Below are 21,560 nucleotides of genomic sequence, written 5' to 3' on the forward strand. Positions count from 1 at the left end.
GAATAATAAAGCGCCCCGGCGACGGTTGTATAATTTATTGCTAATTCTATAAAAATTAGGTGTAAAAATAAGACTATTTTACATAACGCCTAGTTCCCGTAGTTTTCCTTGCATTTTCTTTATTGTCCCTTCCCAAAGGGTCTGCAAGGGCTCACGGGTCGTCGTGCCACACGTGCCCGTAATTATATCAGTCGCTGCCTTGAAAGCTGCTATAGAGTCACCTAGAAAACCTTGAAATTACTTTAACAAGCGCGTTATCTAATCTCCAAAGTGGCCAACTTCCAAATCTCGCGCGAGTGATTGGGCAAGCTATAAGTTTGAATTTGGCGGAACTTATTTACCTTCACTCACTACGACGTCTATCGCTTTATTCAGCAAATCCTGTGACGTTTGGGCCATTTTAATATTCCCGTTTCTGATCCCTTCGCAAATCGATTCCGCCAGTTTCGGAAGGAAATTCAGACTAGTTCCCATGATACAACTGAAACCACTAGCGGCAGCCCCTACAATTCCCTAAACAAATCATGGTCATCCGGTCCTGATTATCGTAGTTTTACCTGATCAGTCCCCATAAAAACAGTAAATTTTTCTTTATTCACAGCCATAGCCGCCATACTTTGCTGAATATCATTTGTACTATAAATAACGCCCACGAACGAATCAATCTCTCCAGTTATATCCAACAGAAATGACGTAATATCAACTGAAAAAGACAAAATTATTCATGGAATGTTAAAATCGAGGGCATACTTTCAACGTTTGTAACTTTAGGGTGGTGGTGGTAGAGAATCGGAACGTTTTTCGTAAAATCCGAGATTAATTTAATGTATTTGATGAGGTCTAGGTGGGTTTTGGGCTTACAGTAGAGGTCTGGGAGGACCACTACAGCCCCCACGTCCCTCTTGCTCGCGTGTTTCGCCTGAAAAAAAACAGTTTTCTTAAGGATGTTAACTGATCTTGATTTACCATTTCCACGACGTCTTTCAAGGGGGCTCCGCCAATTTGCACCATTAAGAATTGGTTCGTTTTCTCGCAGGCGTCGGCCCAAGCGTCAGCGACATCCATTCTTTCCCGTGTAGTCAAAGACATGCCCTCTCCAACAACATCATTGACTACAAAAGTGGCATTACTAAACGTTTTTAATGAAAATTGTTTTTACTTAAAATCCCTTTAACCCCACAAGCTGATAGGAAATTCGCATATTTTGGAATCGCCTTCAGGTTTATATCCGGTGTAATTTTCTTTACATTTAAAAAAGGCGTGAAAACAGGGCACAACAACCCCCTAAATTTGAACTTTTGGGCCTCAAATGCCGGCATTGCTGCCCTCAGACTGTGTTTTTTAGACGACATGTGTTTGTGAATGTCTGAGATCCCACATCTGTAGTCTTTTTTGCAGAATTTGCAGTAGAAGTACGTGTTTCCGTGGATGCTCTCTGAAAGCCACGATTTCAGCTCAGGTTTGTTTTCCCATTCTTTTTTGTATTTTGGTATGTACTTCTACAAAATCACCGCTAAAAAATATATAAAAACCAACTCAACTCACTTTCGAATTGTTATCTCGAGGTTTTTTCGACGCGGGTTCATAACTGTCTTTTTTATCTCCTGTTTTGTCTGTTTCTTCATCGCTATTTGACTCGTCGGGGGCGAAATCTGCGAATAAATCTTTGGCAGTGGTTGGTGATGTGCTTGTTTTGGCACCCTTCTCGGGACTCTCGGGGTTTGTGGTCACGACTTCCGTCTCTTTTTTTGAACTTTCAGGTTTCGTCATTTTGTTTATTTATATTTTAATTCGGGCATAACCTCAATAATTTGACACTTCGAGCTTGACAAGCTGTCACCAACACAACCACACGAAAGTTACCAATTCTGCCGTACTAAATCTAGTAATTTTCGCAACATTGGGTTGGTTGTAGTACCGCATGCGGGATTTTAGGGGTTAGATTTATGATCTCTTCTTTCAAAACGCGAAAATGGATAAAATAGTAAATGACGAGAAGCCCCGAGTTGTTTTAGGAGAATACAAAGTCACACAGGTTTTTATAAGATTATTATTTCTTTTTTTTTGTGGACTGTTAGTTTTTAGAACCTTCCCACGAAGCCCACAGTTCTGGATGAGCCCTGGAGCCTCAAAAACTTTAAAAAGAAGTTCCGCGTTGTGGTTGTGCGGTCTGAAGATAATGAACTCGAATTTGATATGATTGGGATTCACCCGTTTTTAGCCAACACGTTTCGCAGATTAATGCTCAGTGATGTGCCTTCCATGGCTATAGAAAAAGTACACATTGCTTACAACACCTCTATAATTCAAGACGAAGTTTTGGCCCACAGATTGGGGCTCATTCCGCTGAAAGCCGACCCGCGGCTCTTTGAAATGAAGGCCGATCGTAAGTCTTTTAGTTTTCAATTTTCAGTTGATAAAAGAGGTTTTACAGCTGGGGCTGAAGGGACAGAACAAGACACCTTAGAATTCACCCTCAAAATCAAATGTACCAACAATAAAGACAGCAGTAAAGACTCGCTCAGGGCTGAGGACATGTATAAAAACAATAATGGTACTATTTGCTACCCTTTTCCTTTTTTTTACGTTCAATTTTAGTTTACTCAAAGCACATAAAGTGGGTGCCGATGGGAAAGCAAAAAGAGCGACTCAGCGACGTGGGCCCCATCCACCCCGACATCCTCATTGCGAAAATGCGCCCCGGCCACGAATTAGACTTGAAATTAATAGCCGTGAAGGGCGTAGGGCGCGACCACGCGAAATTTTCCCCGGTCGCGACAGCCTTCTACCGGATACTCCCCGACATCAAACTCTTGCGAGAAGTCGAAGGTGAAGCCGCGGAGCGCTTGCAGAAGTGTTTCTCTCCGGGAGTCATCTCAGTCCGTGAAGAAAACGGGCGCAGATACGCCGTGGTGAATGACGCTAGGTACGATACAGGCAGTCGAAACGTCTTTAGATACGAAGACCTGAAGGACGCCGTGGCAATGACGAAGATTCAGGACCATTTTATTTGTAAGTATTCAATTTTTGTTACTGTCGCTGATTTTCTTCATTTAGTTACTGTGGAGTCGGTGGGGGCGCTCAAACCGGACGTGATTTTCACAGAAGCCGTGAAAATCTTGAAGGATAAATGTTTGTCGCTGTTGGATGAACTCAGCCGAGTGTAAACTCTTTATTGAAACCAAAAAACGATGGTTCTTACATAACTGTGTCAACAACATTAAACTTAAAATGGAAATATATTATTTTTACACTAAAAGAACGGTGTACCTTGAACCTTCCGTCACCTAAACTAATTAAAAAAATTACAAATCTGCTGTAAATTGACTGGAATTGGAAAATTATTGCTTTAGGCGTAGTAACTAGGAGGCACTGTGAGATCGCTTAACACTAACAGTTCTTCCTCTGTGAATTTGAGTTTGTGGATTTCCCAGTTTTCGTGGTGGGTTCTCTTAAAATCGCCCAAAGTTTTACGAATGGTCGCCTGGAATAAACAATTATTTTCTTGTTTAAAATGAGTTCGCTTACCGGAATGGGTTGAGGATCGTTCAAATGAGGTCCCAACTGTCCAAAAATGTCGGGCATGTAATCAGGTACATCGTATGGATGGCTGTTGATAAAAGCGCACAAGCCCAAAACCCCAGCGTGTCTAAACCTCAAGGTACTGACTGAATTCACACTCTTTGTTTCGTTCTTCCTCTTCACCTTAGTCTTGGCTTTCTGTTTAAATTGCGCCTACAACCCAATTAATCAATGCTCAAACCATAAAACCAACTTACTAAAAGCTCTTGAGGGTTTGCAATAAACTGGCAGTGTAAAAGACCGCTTAAAACTTGACTAGCACTTATCCTAACTTCTGGTTGTAAATCTTCCAGAAGCTCTAGCACCATTTGTTGTATATCTAAAACCCACTCCTTCTTGGAGATGATGGTCGCCATGTTGTGGAAAACAAATGCGGACATGAATTCGGTGATAACCGACCGGGCCGACCAAAAAGGACACGTGGCCACTTTTCTTATTGCCGCAAGAGCAGAAGACATGTACTCATCAACGGTCACAGTGTACGCCAACACTGCCAACAAGTTCGTGCAGATGGGAGCGACCTCGTCGTCAGTGTCATTACTTTGAAGCACGCAGCAAAGAGGTAAAATCTCGAAGTATTCGGGGAGAGTCGAACAATTCATCCTTACCACACTAGAAGTGATGTACTTTGAAACTAAAACATGAGACTCACTTCAAGAAGTACAAGTTTTGGGGGTACTTACCCAACTTAAACAACCTCATGGCGTTCTCTCGGGCTTCATCATCAAGCGATAGAGTCTGTAACTCAACGGAGACGTTTCCAGCATCCGATGATTCCTTAACACTGACTTTGCTCAAACTGTAATTGTAGAGATTCTGCAATGTAGGCATGATTTCCTTGAAAAACCCGTGAATACTGGGATGATTCTGACGTTCGTCGCTTGGAAGGATCAAATCCTTTGAAAAGATCATCGTCAAGCAACTACTGATCTTATCCCTGATGTTCTGGAACGGGTGTGATAGATGCTGCTTGAAGTACTCATACAAGCGAACGGCAAGTTCTGTGTTTCGCCACGTCTGCTGGTTGAGCGCCGCATGTAACATGTGAAGATGTCCGCAAGCTACAAAGGAAGTTTGGTCGGAGAGGGGATCATTAACAAGGAATTCCAAAATCCAGTGGTGGCGATTCGGGTCTCTGGAGTCCAAAGCCATTGCCATACTCAAACCCCAGTCAGTCAAAGTCTCGCTGCACATATTGACGATGGCAGTTTGCAAAATTGGGAGTAGGACGGACCACAAGTTGGTTATTTTATCAAAACTCCAATGTTTGGAACCTCTAATTAAACCACTGATGATCTCAGCGGCGCAACGTTGGCTAGACTCGTTTTTATCAGCGACGAGTTTTTCGAGGTGAGGGAGGATGGGGGGGAGGAGTTTGTCTTCGAAGATCTTGAAGAGATTCTGGAAACGAAATGAGTGAAGATAACTATCAGGTGTTCTCTCACCTTAAATAGGAGAAATTTGTACGCGTTGAACTGATCCTTTCCTTTCTTCTCCTCCATGGAAAAGTATTTGATGAACTGCTCCAGGTTCTCCGCATTGCTGAAGAAGTTATAGATCTCTTTCTCTTCCTCCGTCAAGTTCCCAAAGCGTTTATCGATACTGGGTTGGTCTTTAGCAGGGGCGTACGTCTCCAACTTTTTCGGCCACGCGTAAAACCCGACACTGTGGTCATGCAAATATCGGGACTCCTCCCAAGCCCCCTCGCTTTTAGGAATCGTTTTGCTGTTGTACAGTAACCACTGATTGTCCTCCCGGATACCCGGTTTTAGTTCCTTTTTCCTGTCGCCATTGGTGAAACTGAACGGATCCACCTCAATCTTCTTGAATTTCGGCTTATTTTGGATGAGGATGAAAAGACTCACTCTTAAGGCTGTCTTTCTTATTGTGATAGACTCGTTGATGAGTGCATGAAGGAAATAGTTGACTATCCGCACGTTGTATTTCACGTCGTAATGTACCAAGACCTTCAAAAACGTGATGGCCATGGAGTGGTACCGCCAGTGCCTTAAAAACACAATCAGTACTGCCAACATGACATCAAACAACTTACAGGTTCCCATTAATGCAAGCATCTAACAGTCCGTCGACGGTTTCTCGGTACGCTTCTTCTCGCTTCTCGCACTTCAGCTGCAGCGCTTTCTCACTGTCTTCGATACACTTCTGGAAGCTTGACAAATCACACTGTGGGGTATTTTTCGCGAGAATATTGGCAGTGGTGAGGCAATTTTCGGGGAAAACCAAATTGATTGCGATTGTGGGGAAAAACCGGTTAACAGCGTCAAGAACGTGGTTGATTAAATTGACAATTGATGGTTTCTCTGACGGTTTGGACTTAATTATCAAAGGCCACAATTGGCGGATGAAGTTCCAGTCATGACGAGCCACGATAGGTGTGTTTTTCGGGCTTATAAGGATGTATAAGCAGCCTTTAAATTTCTCGTGTTGCTCCTCCGAGTTGACTTGTAGCACTTCAAAGATGTTCGAGGTTAGTGCGGTGTAAGAGTAGGGGAAGTAAGAAACCACTTGGAAAAGTTTAGATTGAGCGGAAGTCCGGACCTGGAAAAATATATGTTGGTAGCTCTGATATTCTAAACGTTGACTTACTTCGCTGTATCGAGAGACGCTCAGCTCGAAAAGATCTAGAAGAATCTGTCTGTGGGTCTCCGTAAATGAGCAACTGCGACTTTCTATTCTAAATTCCTGTTGCAACATCACCCTGTTGATGAGAATGTGGCGTAAATGAAGCTTGTTTTGGTGTAAACGGTCCTCTAGGAGTTTCTTCACGATATGGAAGTTCTTCCATTGGTACTCAAAGTCGTGGACGCGAGATTTGTTGAACAGAAGTATATTATAGATCTAGAGGAAACTCTTTTAGTATTTGATAAACGAAGGGCGCGGTTTTTTTTACATGGACGATATTGTGGATGCTTTTCGTGTCTCCTTCGTCAAGTTCCAGAACCTTCTTCTGGACTTTGTGCATTAAGTCCGCTACTACTTTTCTAATGTTGGCACCACCTGCGAGGCTCACAGCATGGGAATCACTGACAATTAAGTTGAAAGCCCACGGATCCAACGCTGATTCAACTCTAAAAACACGAGTTTACTAAGGTTTACCAATTAAAAAAAAAAAAAGTACAATTGAATGGCGGGTTCTTCCCAGATTGGTAATACTGGATGCGATGATAAAATCGAAATAACAATCTTCAACGACCTTCTCAACTCCTCGCGAGTCAACGTCAAATCTCCAGAGGCATACTTGTTCAATTTTTCCATTTCGGGCACTAAATATTTGTTGATGAGCGATTGAACGAGCTCGATTTCTTTGTCTCCAGGGACGTACCACGATATTTTTAAGTCTTTGAGCTCTTGGGCCTTCCCCCACTCTCTAGAAATAGTGTTAGAACCGTGGCGAATTTGAACAGGGCGCTACCTTATCGACAAGAAGTCCTTGACGGGGGTGCTGTAAGGAGTTGAGCAACTTCGAAACTCAGTCGGAAGAATGTAAGTTAGTGACGTCATTATGACTTCGAGCATGCGCGCCGCCATCTGACTACCACTAAGCGAGGTCATGTGTAAAGTTTTATCTAGAATTTTTGTCAAACGCTCGGAGTAATTGAGAAGTTCGGTCCTGGCGTCTACAATTTCCGACAATATCTGAAGGTTGTAAAGGAGCTCTGCGTCTAGATGCTCTTCTGTGTTTATATTGGGGTTTTCATTCATCAAGCGTTCTATTATATCACACAGGTGCGGAATGAAGAGTTTGAGGGTTTCTTTGGGGTTCACTTTAGCAAAGCCTTGACATATGATGGCCACCATCTTACCCGACACTTGTATTTCCATGACTTTATCACTGATGAAATTAAATACTTTTTTCAGAGCAGCCTGAAAAAAATAATAAGTTTAACCAACTTTAAAAAACTGATATTACCGTGAAGATCTGGGGGGAGCACTGGTGTAAAACTGTGGAGATAATCGAAAAGAGGGCACTCTCGGCGATCACTTCAGCTCTATTCTTGTTATTACTACTACTAGCGACCTGCTCCAGCCTCACAAAATCCAAAGAGTTGGACTCCACCCACAGACACAGCCTGTCAAAGAACTGTAAAACGAAATCTTCGAAACCATCAGAAGCCTCGCAAACTATATGTTCCTCTTCGGTCAAATCATGATACTTATTAGCCTCTGAGGAGTTGACTATTGGTATCATATTTATAAAATGGACCATGAAATTAAAAGTCACTAGACATTTGCGGATGTCGTTTGGATCTATTCCGGGAAGAAGAGCCATAAGAAGCGGAACAACATGAGTGAAGCCTTCCGGGTACGAACTATTGGCCCCCTGTACCATATACCTGCAACCAATCAATTCGATCATAACCTTTAGATAGGTGTGGCCTACCTCGCCACCGCGGTCACGCCCATCATAGATGAAGTTAGCTTGTGAGGTTCAGTGAGGCTATCCATGGACGCATAAAGCTTATCCAGAGTCATGGGAATTATCAGATTAGGCCGCAAAGACCCCAAATACTGTAAAGCCAAAGTTATATCTTGACCTGATTGTCGCGAAAACATAGCTTGCTCAAGACACGGCTTCAAGATGTTGACAAATCTGTCTATATCGTCATCAGAAAGCTTGTAGTGTTCTGGAATGTTGGTTTCCCACGTTTTCTTCTTAAAGCGTTCGCAGTGCACCCGTTGGACAAAGCAATAAGCAAGCTTACGCAAAAGCTCCCTGAGTTTCATGGACCACCTCCCCAAATTCGCTGGATAGTAGTAAGATTCTAAAGCTTGCATGAACTTCTCCAGATGGAAGAAAGTAGAGTTTTTATCCCCATTCAAAGCGCAGGTAATCCATATAGCCATCGCCGAGATCTCAATTTTATATTGTTTTCCAGTTTGCTTTTGCCGGTAGGCCACCGGCAACTGGAAACTCCGCGAAAATCTCACAAACATCATGGGAATGTAAGGCTCCCAGTTAATATAGCCCATGGCAAAGGTGCCAAGGCGCGCCATCATCCACATCATGTGCTACAAGAAGTTTTTTTAGACAGTTTGCTGGAGTTTGGTAGCAACGTACTTCTTCCCAGGCACTCGCATTGTGACACGCGTTCCAAAGAGACATCAACTCTTCAAACCAGAGATCGTAGCTGATGGGGGCTTCCTCGGGTCTAACACAGACTGGTAAGAAAATTTCTAGATATTGAATAGCCGATAGGATGGTGGGGCCGCTCATCGGACATAGTTTAGGGCGGAACTCGTCGAGAATCTCTTGTGTGGCGGCCGCAGGGAAATAGCTACGGGTCGATAAAGTAGATAATAAAGCGCCATCTGTTGTTCCAGAATCAAGGCAACTGTAGAATGCCATCGCCGACTCCATCTTATACCAAGCCTGTTCAATAGCTTCCGAGATCTGTTCCCGCGAAGTAGGCCATGAGTAAGTAAGGAGTGCGTAAGCTAGCGCCACTCTCGACGATTTCTTGAAACACCGTTCTGGCATTTTTTGATTTTTAATTTTATATTTCTGATTAGTAGCCGTTTCCGCGAAGAGAATGATCTGTTTTCTTTATGGAAGTTCGGAGAAATCGCTTTCCTTGCATTCCAGATGCCGTAATTTTTGATGAATTTACCCGACATACCTAACCTATCATCACTGCAACTTTCAAAGTGACGGAAATGTCACCAAAATGAAAGAATTATCACCAGAATTTGATACGTTTTTTCGTCGTTGGGGTCGCTGGCGTATGTACGGCGATGACCTTGAGGGAACTTTTTGCAAAGGGGAGAAATCAAAATTGAACAGGCTTGGTATAAGATGAAGTCGGCGATGAGAATGCGAGTCACTCCAATAGTGCCTCTTATCTCTAAAGTAACCTTGTTCTAAAAGAACCCGTTGACTCACATCCTAGCCAATCGGATGACGTGCATTATTGTTCCTTCCAGCGTAGAAAAACATCTATACATTCCAATATCGGTTTTACTTTTCTCCGTCACGCGCACGCAGAGCGAATATAATGGGCGCCAGTCAAGTTGCAACTCATCCCTGGATATCAGATATCTCTTTCTGGAATAAAAAATTGTAACATCATTGATTTAAGGGGGGGGTCAATCATCATACTTGAGCAGCTGTGTCAGAGTCGATGCGCACTTATTAATTCTAGTCGGCTCAAGATCTGGAATTGTTAAAAGCTCGTAAAACAGTTTAATGAATCCTATGTGGTCTTCCTTGGAGAATTTCATCCCGTAGATTTTTATGTATCTGAAAATAAAATTTTTGAGCACGCCGCCACTGGTGAATCACGTGACTTTGACAATTCGAGCAGTCTGTCAAAAACACATTTGACAGTAGGTCTAGTGGTATAAAATCGCGAAATCAAAAGAAATTAAGCGTGGAAATAAGAAATGACTATGAAAATGTGTGATTAGAGGAAAATTGGAGATTTGGCTTGTTACTTGTTTAGTCGAGACGTCCATAAAGCGCATCCTGGTCGCATTTCACGTGCCAAAACCGATTTGATAAGGTTAGTTTTGATATTAGCATATAACTCAGTAGATTCTTCGTCCAGTTTGTCGGCGTATGGGAGCAATTTATTGTAAACATTTTCTTTCTGTGGTTTAAAGCCCAGTTTCGCAAATCGTTTGTTAATAACATCTTCATCCATGGCATGAAAGGAAAGAAAACTTTGTTCACACGCACTGTCAACGCACTAACAAGAACAACGACAGATTAACAATGCACGATTGTTTAACAACTTGCTATTTTTATTGTTTTGTACTAGTCATTTGCGGACATATTTGTTTTATACCAAGTGGCACTTTTTCAACCAATAAAAAACGGTTTCGTAAACTGCCATCTCATGCCAACCAATGGAAACACACAGAGGCCAGCCGCTAAATTCAAACCTTCAACGAAGGACGTTTATTTAAAAGTGTCCCCAAAAGGGCGATTGGCCAACTCTTGGTTATTTTTAGAGGGACAATGGCACAAGCGATTAAAGGGGCGATCACCAATCAAATACGAAGGTTATATGGAGGGGCCCCGCGGTTTTTCTGCAACTATAACAAGAGTCTCCAGAACCAGGATGTAATGAAATATGTCCCTAGCACGGATTTCTTGTACAATAATCTCAAGAATGCGGGAACCACGAAGTCGGTGTTGGACATGGTGGCCCAGCACAATCCTATCATGAATAGCAAGCATATTATGCAGGCGCTCCGCACGCTCTTCACCCTCCAGAAGAATGGAAAGTAGGTTGAAGCCAACACGACTGAGCAGTTTCTTAGATCTTTTATTTTCTAGCTCAGACTTGTCGACCAATGAGATCTTAGCCCACAGAGACTTCAGAAAACTCTGCCGGAAGTTGCGCAACCAAGCCCCAAGCATCGAACTCAACGAAACCGTGGAGGCTCTTAAAGTCGTGACGTACGTCGGGGTCTCCTCTGACAGTACTATCTTCCAAGTCCTCCTCCAGCTAATCCGACACAATATCAACCACCTCAATCTTCAGCAAATCATTTTTTTGGAGTTCCTTCTGGCACAAGCCAAACCATCCCCTTTAGTCGACGCTCTGAAAATCGCCCTTCCTATGGTTTTCGAAATCCATTTACCAGGCAAGTTGGCCTATGAAAATCCAGTTCAGCTATCCGAGTGTTTGTACTTCGCCTCCAGAAACCCATTGAACATCGATTCCGTTGAGAGGATAGTCAACGCGTTGATGAGTCATCGCGATTTTGATGTAAAAACCGCAAAAAGCATCGTTTGGTCGATTTGCGACACGGAAGCGAATGATCTTTTTGCACCGCTAATGAAAAAAGCGATTGATTCTTTGATTGTTCATTTGGATGAGTTCGCTTTTGGTGAAATGGAGTCCACTTTGACGAAGCTCATATCGCGGTTGGGGCGCAAACACATGTATTTCTATGACCAGACATTTTATGACTCCTGTGCTAATCACGTTATAGATAAAGATTTAGGTTTCAAGCAGTCGATTTACATACTGAGGAAGTTTGGGCGCGTGGTAAGAATCCGAAGTGTTATAAACTTACTTCAAGCGCACAATTCCAGAATTTCCATCACAAATTTCTCCTGGATTACATGTCGAGGAAACTCCACGAAAATCCAGAACTGTTATCTACAGTGGACGTTGTGGATATCTACAGTATCGCAGTGGCGACGGCAATGACTGATTACAGACCCGTCCATTGGGAGAGTCTCAAGAATTTCATCGCCAAGTCAGACAACGTGGCCAATTTCGACCGAAAAGAGATAATTTGGATTAAATTTGCCGCCTCTTTATGTCTTTTAGATATTTTCAAAGTGGATGTCCTCACCAAGTGTTTGAGCGAATCATTCTTGAACTCGTTGTTCAACAGGAGAAGTATGTTACGCCACTGACTTTTCAACAAGTTCACGGTCTGTTTTAAGGATTTATGTCTGATTTCGAAAACTACATCACCATCTGGCAGTCTATCAAATTATTCAGACCTGAATTTAACTGTTTGCTGACCCCAGCGTACGACCCTCAAATCTTGTGTAAGAATTATAAAAGCGTGTTGGAGTTTCCCCTGGAGGCGGCTCTGCATAAAGTGCTCGGAGGCGAGAATTACGTGGTTACGGATCTGTACTCCAAGTCTGGAGTGCAAATTGGTACGTACGAATTTCTTATTGATTGCCTCATTCAAGTATTTTTATAGACCACGCTGTTGTGTTCCGAAAGGGCGGATATCCAGTTGCCATCAACAATCCCGAGGAAATCGAATTTCTCGAAGACATTGAAGTGTCTCCAGACAACCAATTGTATTGTTTCATTAGTGTTGGTACACATGACTACTTTTTTTTTCTAGAATCGCGATTTTGGGACTGCGGCATTTTAGTTACACGTTGAACAACAAGAGATTTAGGGACAATACCAATTTGTCCATCAAGGTTCTGGAGTTACAGGGTGTTCAAGTAGTTCCTGTGGATCTAGAAGTGTGGGAAACGTTACCGGATTTCGAGAAAATCCCCTACGTGATGCGGGCCATCAAAGAACGGACTTTTAGTGAAGTAAACGTGTCTGAGAGTGTAGTTTCATAAATAAAAGGATTTTCTTTAGTATCCATTTATTTCGACTAAAAATAAACCAAAGACTGAGTAAACATGTTTTCACACATTTTGACGAAAAGAAAAAAATCGGTGATTTTGAATCTCTTGCCAACGTTCTAATGTTGGCACAACCGCTCTACATTTTTTTTTTAGAATAGACACAAAAGAAACAGTTGTTTCGTAATCATTACAACTAAATTGTAGGTTTTTTTTTGTTTCTTTGCTTATTTAAACACGTTTTTGGAACCTTCGATCAAAAGGCCAGTGATGGTTTTTTCACAAACTCTCGCCTGAATACTGTTTGCTTTTTAATTGTGACAAAACAAGGGCTGCAGTTCCAGCCTGATTTCAAAACGGAATGTTTGCATGAATTTAATTTCAGACCGGAAATTGCGTCTTGTCAATACCCTTTTTTGTTAGTTAACTGTACAAAATTGGCGATTTTAGCCCTTGAGAACAACAATGCGGTTCTTGATGGGGGTCTGGAGTTCAAAAAAATACTTTGCCCGCCCCGTTAGACATTGTGCGACCGAAGATTCATCACCGCGTTTCTTGATAATCCCGAAATCTGATGGAAGACGCCAACACGTAACACGTCCGGTAACAAACTAATTTAACCTGTCAAGAGCTGTGTTTATATAGTGGCGTCCCCCTCCTACCCAAGCCACGCCTACAATTTTTTCGTCTGGTTCTATCATGGTAGCAATTTAACGAAAGTCACGTTGCTGTAAAGCGACGTGTTTCGTCCGACCAGTTCTTTGTGCAGTTCGAAATCGAGAAGACAAAGATTATTTACAGGCGTCTGGCTAAACTGACTAGAGAACGATTGACTGAGCAGCACGTTTCTGATATTTTGAACGTCCTAGATAACGTACCGTGCCATTTATTATGTTTCTTTCCCTATTGTCACGTTGCAGATTCCTATATACACGTACGAGCCATTTTTACCGGTTTTCGTCACTGTTCTGTTGTCAGTTTGCCCTTCACTGCTCAAATCGACTTACAAGAAACTGTTTTATTTGGAAAAGCGGCGAAAAGTCGATTTTCCGGACAACGCGATCAGGTTCACTGAAAATATCGTTGGATTGATGAGGCTCGGCGACATAGCTGACAATTCGTTTCAAAGGCGCCGAGTATAGTCGAATTATCTTCGCTTTTCGCGACGGGTAGGACTTTGTAAAAACGGAAGATGAATATTGGATAAGTATTCCGGTGACGGATTATTTATTAGCGACATGATAGGAAAGAGCCCCGGAATATAATGCGATGACGGTGCTGGACAATAATACCCCCGGGGAGATCTAAACTGCTGCAAAGAGTTTGCTGTTTTCATCGAAACGGCCATAAATAATGAGATGAGTGGGCATTTTTTTAAAAGTCGTTGAGCTGGTTTAGAAGTTTTATGAGCAATATGCCATAGCAAGGGCTGAAAGCAAGGGGTGGACCATTAGTGTAAGTGGCTAAAACTACGTAAAAAATTCAGATGATTATTTATAAGGGCGGAACTCGAAGGCCGTTGGGAGTTATGAAAAAATAAAAATCTTCAGAGGTTTGGAAGTTTTTATTACCGGGAGAAATTTTAGGTCGGTGGTGAATTCTTGCAAGTTTCATAAAAATATTAACGCAAATCGAAAAAATATTCGATCGCAACAAAACGTTTTTAAAAATGGTGGATGCGCCGGGCAAATCTCGCATTTCTTTGCGTCACTCTGTATTTTCCATTAGCCTAGGTAGCGAAATATTTCGTTTCATGACATTAAAAATGCAGAGCAAAGTCAAACGAAAAGCAATCACTCGTTTAAACAAATTCCCCTCTCCTTGTCGAAACTTTTTACGAACTCCCAACCTCATAAAATAAATCACCCCAGCTTATAACGCATATTGCTGAGACGACTTGTCTAAACTGTTCGTAATTTTGGAAAGTTTGACGAGCGTCATTCTGCAACTCCTAACTGGAATTAGCCTCTAATCAGGCAAACAATGATTACGACGTGTCCAATCGATTTTTTGCGCAAAATCTTGTTAAAGTGAATGACCTCCCGTTGCCTCGTGTGGCGTTGGCTTAATTTAGATAACGCATTCAAAAGATGCATGGATGGAAATAAACCCGAGTTTGCGGCAGTGTAGCTGCAATACCTCGACGCTAATAGAAGAGTGGAATATGTTAAGCAAATTCGCAACTCGAATAAAGATTTAGTCGCAAGTTTGAATAATCTCGACCCAAATGGTCTCAGGGGCATCGCTTATGTAAGTTACAACGAGGCGAAATGCAAACAGTAAAGTTTTATCTCTGTAGGTGAAGACCATCTTGTACTTTTTGTTTCAGGTGTATAAAAAATAACGGTTTGTGATGATGCCGCAGTAATATAATTGCCGAAAAGTAGGTCACCACTTGGGATTCTCTGTAAAACGTCGATGATTTAATACTTGTGAATTATCGCGGCAATTAATCATCGAAAATATTTCGGTTTGAAATTTACGTAATGCCAGGTTCCCTATCTGCTAATTGAGGCGTTTTATCAGAGGACATGGAGTCATTAATTATCGGGATTTCTTGGAAGTGTTGCAAAAAAGTGCGTGAAATTTCATTCCTGGGATTATTTGGTCTCATCATTCTTACCAATTTATTTGCCTTCCGTGAGCTCGTCATACATGAACGCCGTCGCAACCGAACGACAGAAATATCTATAAATAAGGATTTCAAAGGCGATATCCTGCGGTGTTTATTCTGTGAACGGCGTTACCATTCTGGGTCACGTGCAGTGGATATGAGTCCACTGATGAGCGCCCCGCGGTCAGATACTAACACTTCTAAGCGATACCACGTCCGGAACAGCCGCTACACAAGACCTCCTGCACGATTTGCTCGTAAGGAACGTTCATGAATATGAGCTCGAAGTAGTTAAGCGGCTGCGGCAGCGTTCAAGCTAAATAAACAGGAAGATCGGAGTTTCGGAAGATGGTTTGTATCAGATAGACATTATAATGGGTAAGATAACAATTAATGCAGTCTGAGTTGCAAGTGGACCAACAATTGGTGGATGCGCCGGGATAAAATCTGCCCAGTTCGAAGTCCGATTATTTATTCCTCTTTAATTCTGAACTAATTTCCAGGCTATTCGTCTCTTTTTATATCCCGCAACAAGGGCCGCCACAACATGGTCATGTCGGGCATTACCGCATAATCGGCTTACACGAGTTTAATTCATCCAACTTTTTTCGCAAATAACGGTTAAACCCGAAATCATCAACATTTGATGGTTTCAAATGCGAAACGCACATCCACAACAAATATTTTTCATTCCAACGTCAATATTTCAGCGAGTGTTCATTAAATTATTCAAAAATAACAGAGCCCCAGCATCAATGTAATGCATTTTATTACCGAACTTTAAGCCCCCGTTCCCTGTTGGCAAATATCGCACGCATTCCACTAAATATAACAAAAACAAAGAAGCAAAGAGGGAAAAACAGACAGCGTCATCATCGTGTCGCGCTGCTAAAATGGAACGTAACCGACTCCAATGATGTGTAACTTCATCGCAGATAACCGCGTGCATTATATTTGGTTTATGTATTGATATTGATTTTCGCTTCTTTACGTTCATCTCGTTTAGCTAATTTGACGGAGTTGTGCAACTTTTCTCCGTGGCACGTATTTAATTATTACCTTTAATGGCAGCAATTGGATTAAATTTCAGATGTTGGGAGTGATTTATTAGCCTCCAACTTTCCGGGGGCGACGACCGACTCGAATCATCACTCCATTAGTTGACGCTTTTGGTCCATCTAAGTCGGATCTGCAATGTCCAACACTCTTTGACATTTGGGCATTTTAATACGTATAATACCGAGGTTATTGTTTTAGGAACCTGCTTAATATTGAACGAATTACCTGAATATTAATTTTGTCCCAACTTGTATTTAAAAACGACGAATTTTTGTTTCACTGTCAACCCGTCGCAGTGTTTTGATCTAAAAGGTTATTTCAAATTGATTTTTGGTGATTTATTTATCGTAGAACTTGCTAATTGCAGTAGTTCGAATTTATCGAGTATGATATTAATGAAGTTTGTCTACCGTGATTATTTCCATAGTTGCCTATGACTATAAAAACTGTCAAAACTGTAAATATTCGCGTAGTCGCCTATGACTTTAAAGCTGTCAATAAAACATCGAGTGCCTAAAGTGAAGTGCAATTCCGTGCTCTAAAGGTAAATTGGAATCGATTTAGAATTACTTTTAACCATGAAGCTAAAAATTCTATTGATTTTCATTCGTTAAAGAAAGAAGCAACGCGGTGGCATTTTTTGTTTTGTGATTTCGAAAAGTGTGTTATGAGTTGAAACAATTTTCTCGGATGTCAAAATGGTGTCAAATGTGTGTCGTGAGTGCAATTAATCGCAGTTTTGTGCGGTAATAAATCAAACTTTATTTTAATTGACTGTTGATTGTTAATAATGAGGAAGAGAATTCTACCGAAACTGGGGTGATCTTGTAGCGGTGCAAATTTTTCGCAGCTGTTAAAAAACTGTCAATTTTGGTCATTATTTCGGTACCTCAGAAGCATAAGGGTCTATCTCCAATTTTTGTGAAAACTGAGTTAAATAATGTTTTGTATTACTCTTTACATCTTCTTTAAGACAGAGAAAAATAATCCCCCATCAGATGAAAAACAAATGATTTTTGGTTTCTATAAGGAACTAAGTACCACATCATGTTAGAAGCATAAAGAACCAACTCCTTATGGGTCTACATTTCGAGGTAATTTTTTTACTCAACCGATCCAAACTTATTCAAATTGATGATAAACGCAAATATATTATATGAGGATACTACAAAACGAAATTCGTGTATTGTAACACCTCATAAAATGGTATAGAATAAAACAGTTTTTTAAGGTTAAATAGTCCATAGAAGATGCTGAATTTTAATTAATTTTAATATATCTTTGTTAGCCATGATTCCTAATAACGTATTAACTTTTTTTGTAAAAACATTGTAAATTTTTATTGAAAGTTTTTATTACTAGGCGGGATTTAGGTCCAGATAATCTAATTTTTCTTAGAAGCATAAGGAACCAAGTGTAAAAATATGCCCAAAAAATTATTTTTAGATCAAAAGTTACAACTATTACGCACAATTTGAAATATACAGGGTCCGGCAACACTTGTGTCCACCCCCAAAATCGTCTTTAATTTTAAAGATAAAATTTTGAAAATTTGCATACGCTCACAGTTGACAAAGCTCTAGAATCTGACGTAAAAATTTGTTTTTTTTATCACGGTTTGGTTGGCGTCGCGACGCCTAAGAAGTATAATTTTTAGCGATTTTTGAGTTTTTGCGGAAATATACGCGAATTCAATTTTATTTCAACATAACTGTGGTACAAATATCTGAGTTTTTATTTTAAATCTAATGCAAATTGTGTTTAAAATTTGCGAAAAAACGTTGCTTTATCAAGTTAGTTTTCAAAATTATGACAGTGCAGCGGCAATCTACGTTTACACCAAAATTTCACAAGTCACTTCACTCACTTTTATAAAGGTTAATTTTAATTACCACGGGCATGTTGCACTTTATGGACACCAGAAATCGTTAATTAACATCGACAAAGTGACAATTTCACCAAGTAAGACTTTTGTTACAATCTAAAGCGAGACAAAGAATAGATGTCATTTGTGACACAAGATGTTGACAGATGGGTGTAAACGTAGTTCCCAATTTTGACATAATAAAAAAAAAAAAATTAAATTAGGGGTTGATATCACAAACCCTCACAATTACCTAACAATTACATTTTTAAGGCGTCGCGACGTCAAAACTATCAGTGATAAAAAACAAATTTTTACGTCAGCTTCTAGAGCTTTGTCAACTGTGAGCGTATGCAAATTTTCAAAATTTTATCTTTAAAATTAAAGACGATTTTGGGGGTGGACACAAGTGTTGCCGGACCCTGTATAAACATCAATGACTCGCATTTCGCTCTTAAATTGCATATTTGAAAAGAGATTAGTAATAGCAAGGTGATTTTTTAAAATACCTGTTTTATTGATTTTCTCGAAACTATGATTTATGGAGATAAGCCCTTATGCTTCTGAGGTACCGATTTATCCCGGCAATTGCAAATTGCAATGGTTCGAATTTTCCGAGTATGATGATAATGAAGTTTAACTACCGTAATTATTTGCATAGTCGCCTATGACTCTAGAAGCTGTCAAAACCATGATTATTTGTATATGATCTTGCAGCTGTCAAAAAACTGTCAATTTAATTTTTTTTAATTATGTTTAAAGGGCATTTAGTATAATATTAAACCTAAGAGAGAAATTTTTTGTAGGCGCTCAATTTAAAATTCGGCCCTGTGATTGGTCGTTCAGCAAAACGAGTCACGCACTATTGTTTTTTTTTTTGCGGCAACAATAACGTGTGATTCACAAAGTTTTTATTTAAGAAGAAATTTTTATTTGAGAGAGTTTGCGTAATAAAACTTTAAGAAGAAATTTTTATTTGAGAAAGTTTACGTAATAAAACTAGACAAAAAATGACAGTACTTTGACTTTTGTTATTGGATTTATTTTCAATTGGTTTTCAATAAATTATATCATTCATTCTGGGGTTACACACTGATCACATGATACACTTATTGTAAAACTCAAATTCTTTTTACAATAACGCCAATTATTTTTATTATAGCCTTTAATGGCAGCAATTGGATTAAATTTCAGATATTGGGAATGATTATTAGCTTCCAACTTTTCGGGGGCGACGACCGCCTTGAATCATCACTCCATTAGTTGACACTTTTGGTCCATTTGAGTCGGATCGACAATGTCCAATACTCTTTGACATTTGATAGCACTTTAACAGGTTAATTCCGAAGTTATCGTTTTAGTGGCCTGCTTAATATTGAACGGAATATCTGAATATTAATTCCATCCCAACTTGCAGAACTCTGTCTATCACACAATCGTTGTAATGGGAGTTTCGTGCTTGCTTTACAAACCAACTCGGCTTTTAACTCCAACTCACACACGTACCGTAAAACTATAAAATTTGCATTCAGCTTTAATTGGGGAAAAATCGGACATGCATCGATTATTTGCTTCAAAGCGAAGCCCCGAGGGGGTCATAGCCAGTAAACTTCTAAAGCTACGTTTTATCTTTATTGACGACGAAAGTTGATGGCTTTTCGCGGTGTGATAGCCAAAAATGGAAACAATATCTACCGCTGCAATCGTATTTTACTATTGTACTACATTTAATCGGAAACGGCCTGTGAGGTTTTTTACATGTTTAGCATTTGAAAAAACCCGCACTGATATTACAAAGAGTGAAAAGTGAATCCTCTGTAAGCTCTTTACGTTCATAAAGCACGATAGTTCATCAATTTAATGAAAAAACCAGATCACAAAGTCTCTTTGCCCCAAGCTTGTTTCCATAAAAACCACCCCCTACAAATTTGCCTTCGTTAATAATTTGTGTAATAGTGGGGGTGGTTAGGGCGGTCCCGTCCTATGCATCATTAAATATAAACGGTAATAACTAAGCAGTAGCGAGTTCCCAACCCTCTATGCAATTGATTAACTCGTCAATCACAGACCACGTCAAACAATCATTTCATCATAGTTGCTCAAAGCGTACGGGATTTGTCGGCAACATTAGCACCCTCTATGCTAGTTTGCAACGGACGTAATGTGCCACCCACTTTGCGCGTTGTGGATTTGATGGGTGCAGAGGTCGTCCCATTTAAGTCGTGTAGTTTTCTTTGTAAATCCGCGCGTATTTACGTCCAGATTTCAGTATCGAGTTTTACTTTTCCGAAAGTTTCAAGCCTGAACTAGTTAGCAAAGGAGCCGTAAAAGAGGCTCTCCGTGGCTGTAGTTGTTAAATATTGATCAAGCATCTTCTATAATGAAACCGGAGGAGTTCCAGAGGAAGCAATCGGACACATCGACCAGTATTGGCACCGGCGACTAATTATAGAATATCCGTTAATTAAAACCGCTAACCCAACAGTAATGCAATTAATCAATTCTCTATTGCGGTACTCGAGGGATATTCGGACTAAACGCACTACAAAGTTTGGGAATTGCCATTTCCAGCCGGAATATTTATTAAATAGTATTCAACCGCATGATCAATAGCCGCCCCCGCAGTGCACCGAAAGGATTTTTCCAACGAAAATACACCGTCAATGTTAAAATTAGATGTCAGTGCTTTGACGAAAGTTCAGCAGGTTAAGGATAAAGTTGACGCGCTGACGTGGCCGATTGAAGATGTTCGTCGTTCCGGCAGTTGATTCACGATTCAGGTCTCTTCTTCCAGGACATCGACAGGGCGGGATAAATCGTTTCGGAATTCCCCAGCCGTGAATACGAAAACATTCAAGTAAGCAAAACTCAAATCCGATCGATCGGGGCATTAAAAATAATCCGCATTGACCCAATCAAATATCTACAGTAAACAGAAACGCCTTTGATGTGGGACAATAAATTGCCATTAGCGTTATTGGCACCGAAAAGAACAGACCAATGCACAGAACAATACAATAAAAATTTAAACCCGGCGCATCCACCATTTTCATTAAAATTTGCGCCTCTTTTAGCAACAAAGTCGTTTAGCACGCTCGACGCTCTTAAGTCAAATTAGTTGTTTTGTAGCTCTTAGCAATCGTATTAGAAGTTGTAGTCTAACAATATAAGTAAAGTTGTCGTAAACTTGCGCTCGCGTCTGGATTATTAAAACTCGGAATATTTTCTCAAAGACATTCATCAGCATCGAATTTCGATAATCAGCCGTCAGAAGATAGTCCCACATTTAATATTTGTCATTTCGTGTTGACTTACGTATTTCCATTTCCTCAGTACGCCGTGCTAACGTACTATTTACC

General features: G+C 40.6%; 4 protein-coding genes across 5 annotated transcripts; 2 read left to right on the plus strand and 2 right to left on the minus strand.

Annotated features, from left to right (window-relative positions):
* Positions 1 to 20: 20 nt before the first annotated feature.
* l(2)05714 (lethal (2) 05714) lies at positions 21 to 1,837 on the minus strand. 2 transcript variants are annotated; one of them, XM_088049595.1, is made up of 7 exons: positions 1,546 to 1,837; positions 1,160 to 1,499; positions 967 to 1,112; positions 751 to 919; positions 558 to 703; positions 342 to 513; positions 21 to 221 (listed from the first exon to the last, which is right to left on the minus strand). In XM_088049595.1, the coding sequence occupies exons 1-7, from the start codon at positions 1,768 to 1,770 to the stop codon at positions 79 to 81; spliced, it is 1,341 nt and encodes a 446-aa protein (XP_087905721.1). In that variant the 5' UTR covers positions 1,771 to 1,837; the 3' UTR covers positions 21 to 78. The 2 variants fall into 2 exon arrangements, with proteins under 2 accessions (XP_087905721.1, XP_087905718.1); XM_088049592.1 differs by having other exon boundaries at positions 21 to 230.
* Polr1C (RNA polymerase I and III subunit C) lies at positions 1,802 to 3,262 on the plus strand. Its single transcript, XM_088049601.1, has 5 exons — positions 1,802 to 2,035; positions 2,086 to 2,386; positions 2,435 to 2,554; positions 2,599 to 3,012; positions 3,058 to 3,262. The coding sequence occupies exons 1-5, from the start codon at positions 1,973 to 1,975 to the stop codon at positions 3,165 to 3,167; spliced, it is 1,008 nt and encodes a 335-aa protein (XP_087905727.1). The 5' UTR covers positions 1,802 to 1,972; the 3' UTR covers positions 3,168 to 3,262.
* On the minus strand, positions 3,058 to 10,413 carry LOC148181581 (proteasome activator complex subunit 4B-like). Its single transcript, XM_088049572.1, has 16 exons — positions 10,036 to 10,413; positions 9,701 to 9,841; positions 9,485 to 9,646; positions 8,663 to 8,879; positions 7,985 to 8,613; positions 7,514 to 7,937; positions 7,016 to 7,467; positions 6,722 to 6,970; positions 6,494 to 6,671; positions 6,190 to 6,441; positions 5,636 to 6,141; positions 5,028 to 5,589; positions 4,266 to 4,983; positions 3,780 to 4,216; positions 3,529 to 3,735; positions 3,058 to 3,484 (listed from the first exon to the last, which is right to left on the minus strand). Exons 1-16 carry the CDS (start codon positions 10,242 to 10,244, stop codon positions 3,350 to 3,352), a joined length of 5,478 nt encoding a protein of 1,825 aa, XP_087905698.1. The 5' UTR covers positions 10,245 to 10,413; the 3' UTR covers positions 3,058 to 3,349.
* Positions 10,017 to 12,679, plus strand: LOC148181582 (uncharacterized). The gene is made up of 7 exons (XM_088049584.1): positions 10,017 to 10,103; positions 10,555 to 10,830; positions 10,883 to 11,600; positions 11,648 to 11,960; positions 12,008 to 12,229; positions 12,277 to 12,379; positions 12,427 to 12,679. Exons 2-7 carry the CDS (start codon positions 10,562 to 10,564, stop codon positions 12,656 to 12,658), a joined length of 1,857 nt encoding a protein of 618 aa, XP_087905710.1. The 5' UTR covers positions 10,017 to 10,103; positions 10,555 to 10,561; the 3' UTR covers positions 12,659 to 12,679.
* Positions 12,680 to 21,560: the final 8,881 nt, after the last annotated feature.

This window comes from Gnatocerus cornutus, chromosome 1, assembly GCF_029298725.1.
Source record: "Gnatocerus cornutus isolate USDA-ARS CGAHR chromosome 1, icGnaCorn1.1, whole genome shotgun sequence".
Lineage (NCBI taxonomy): Eukaryota > Metazoa > Arthropoda > Insecta > Coleoptera > Tenebrionidae > Gnatocerus > Gnatocerus cornutus.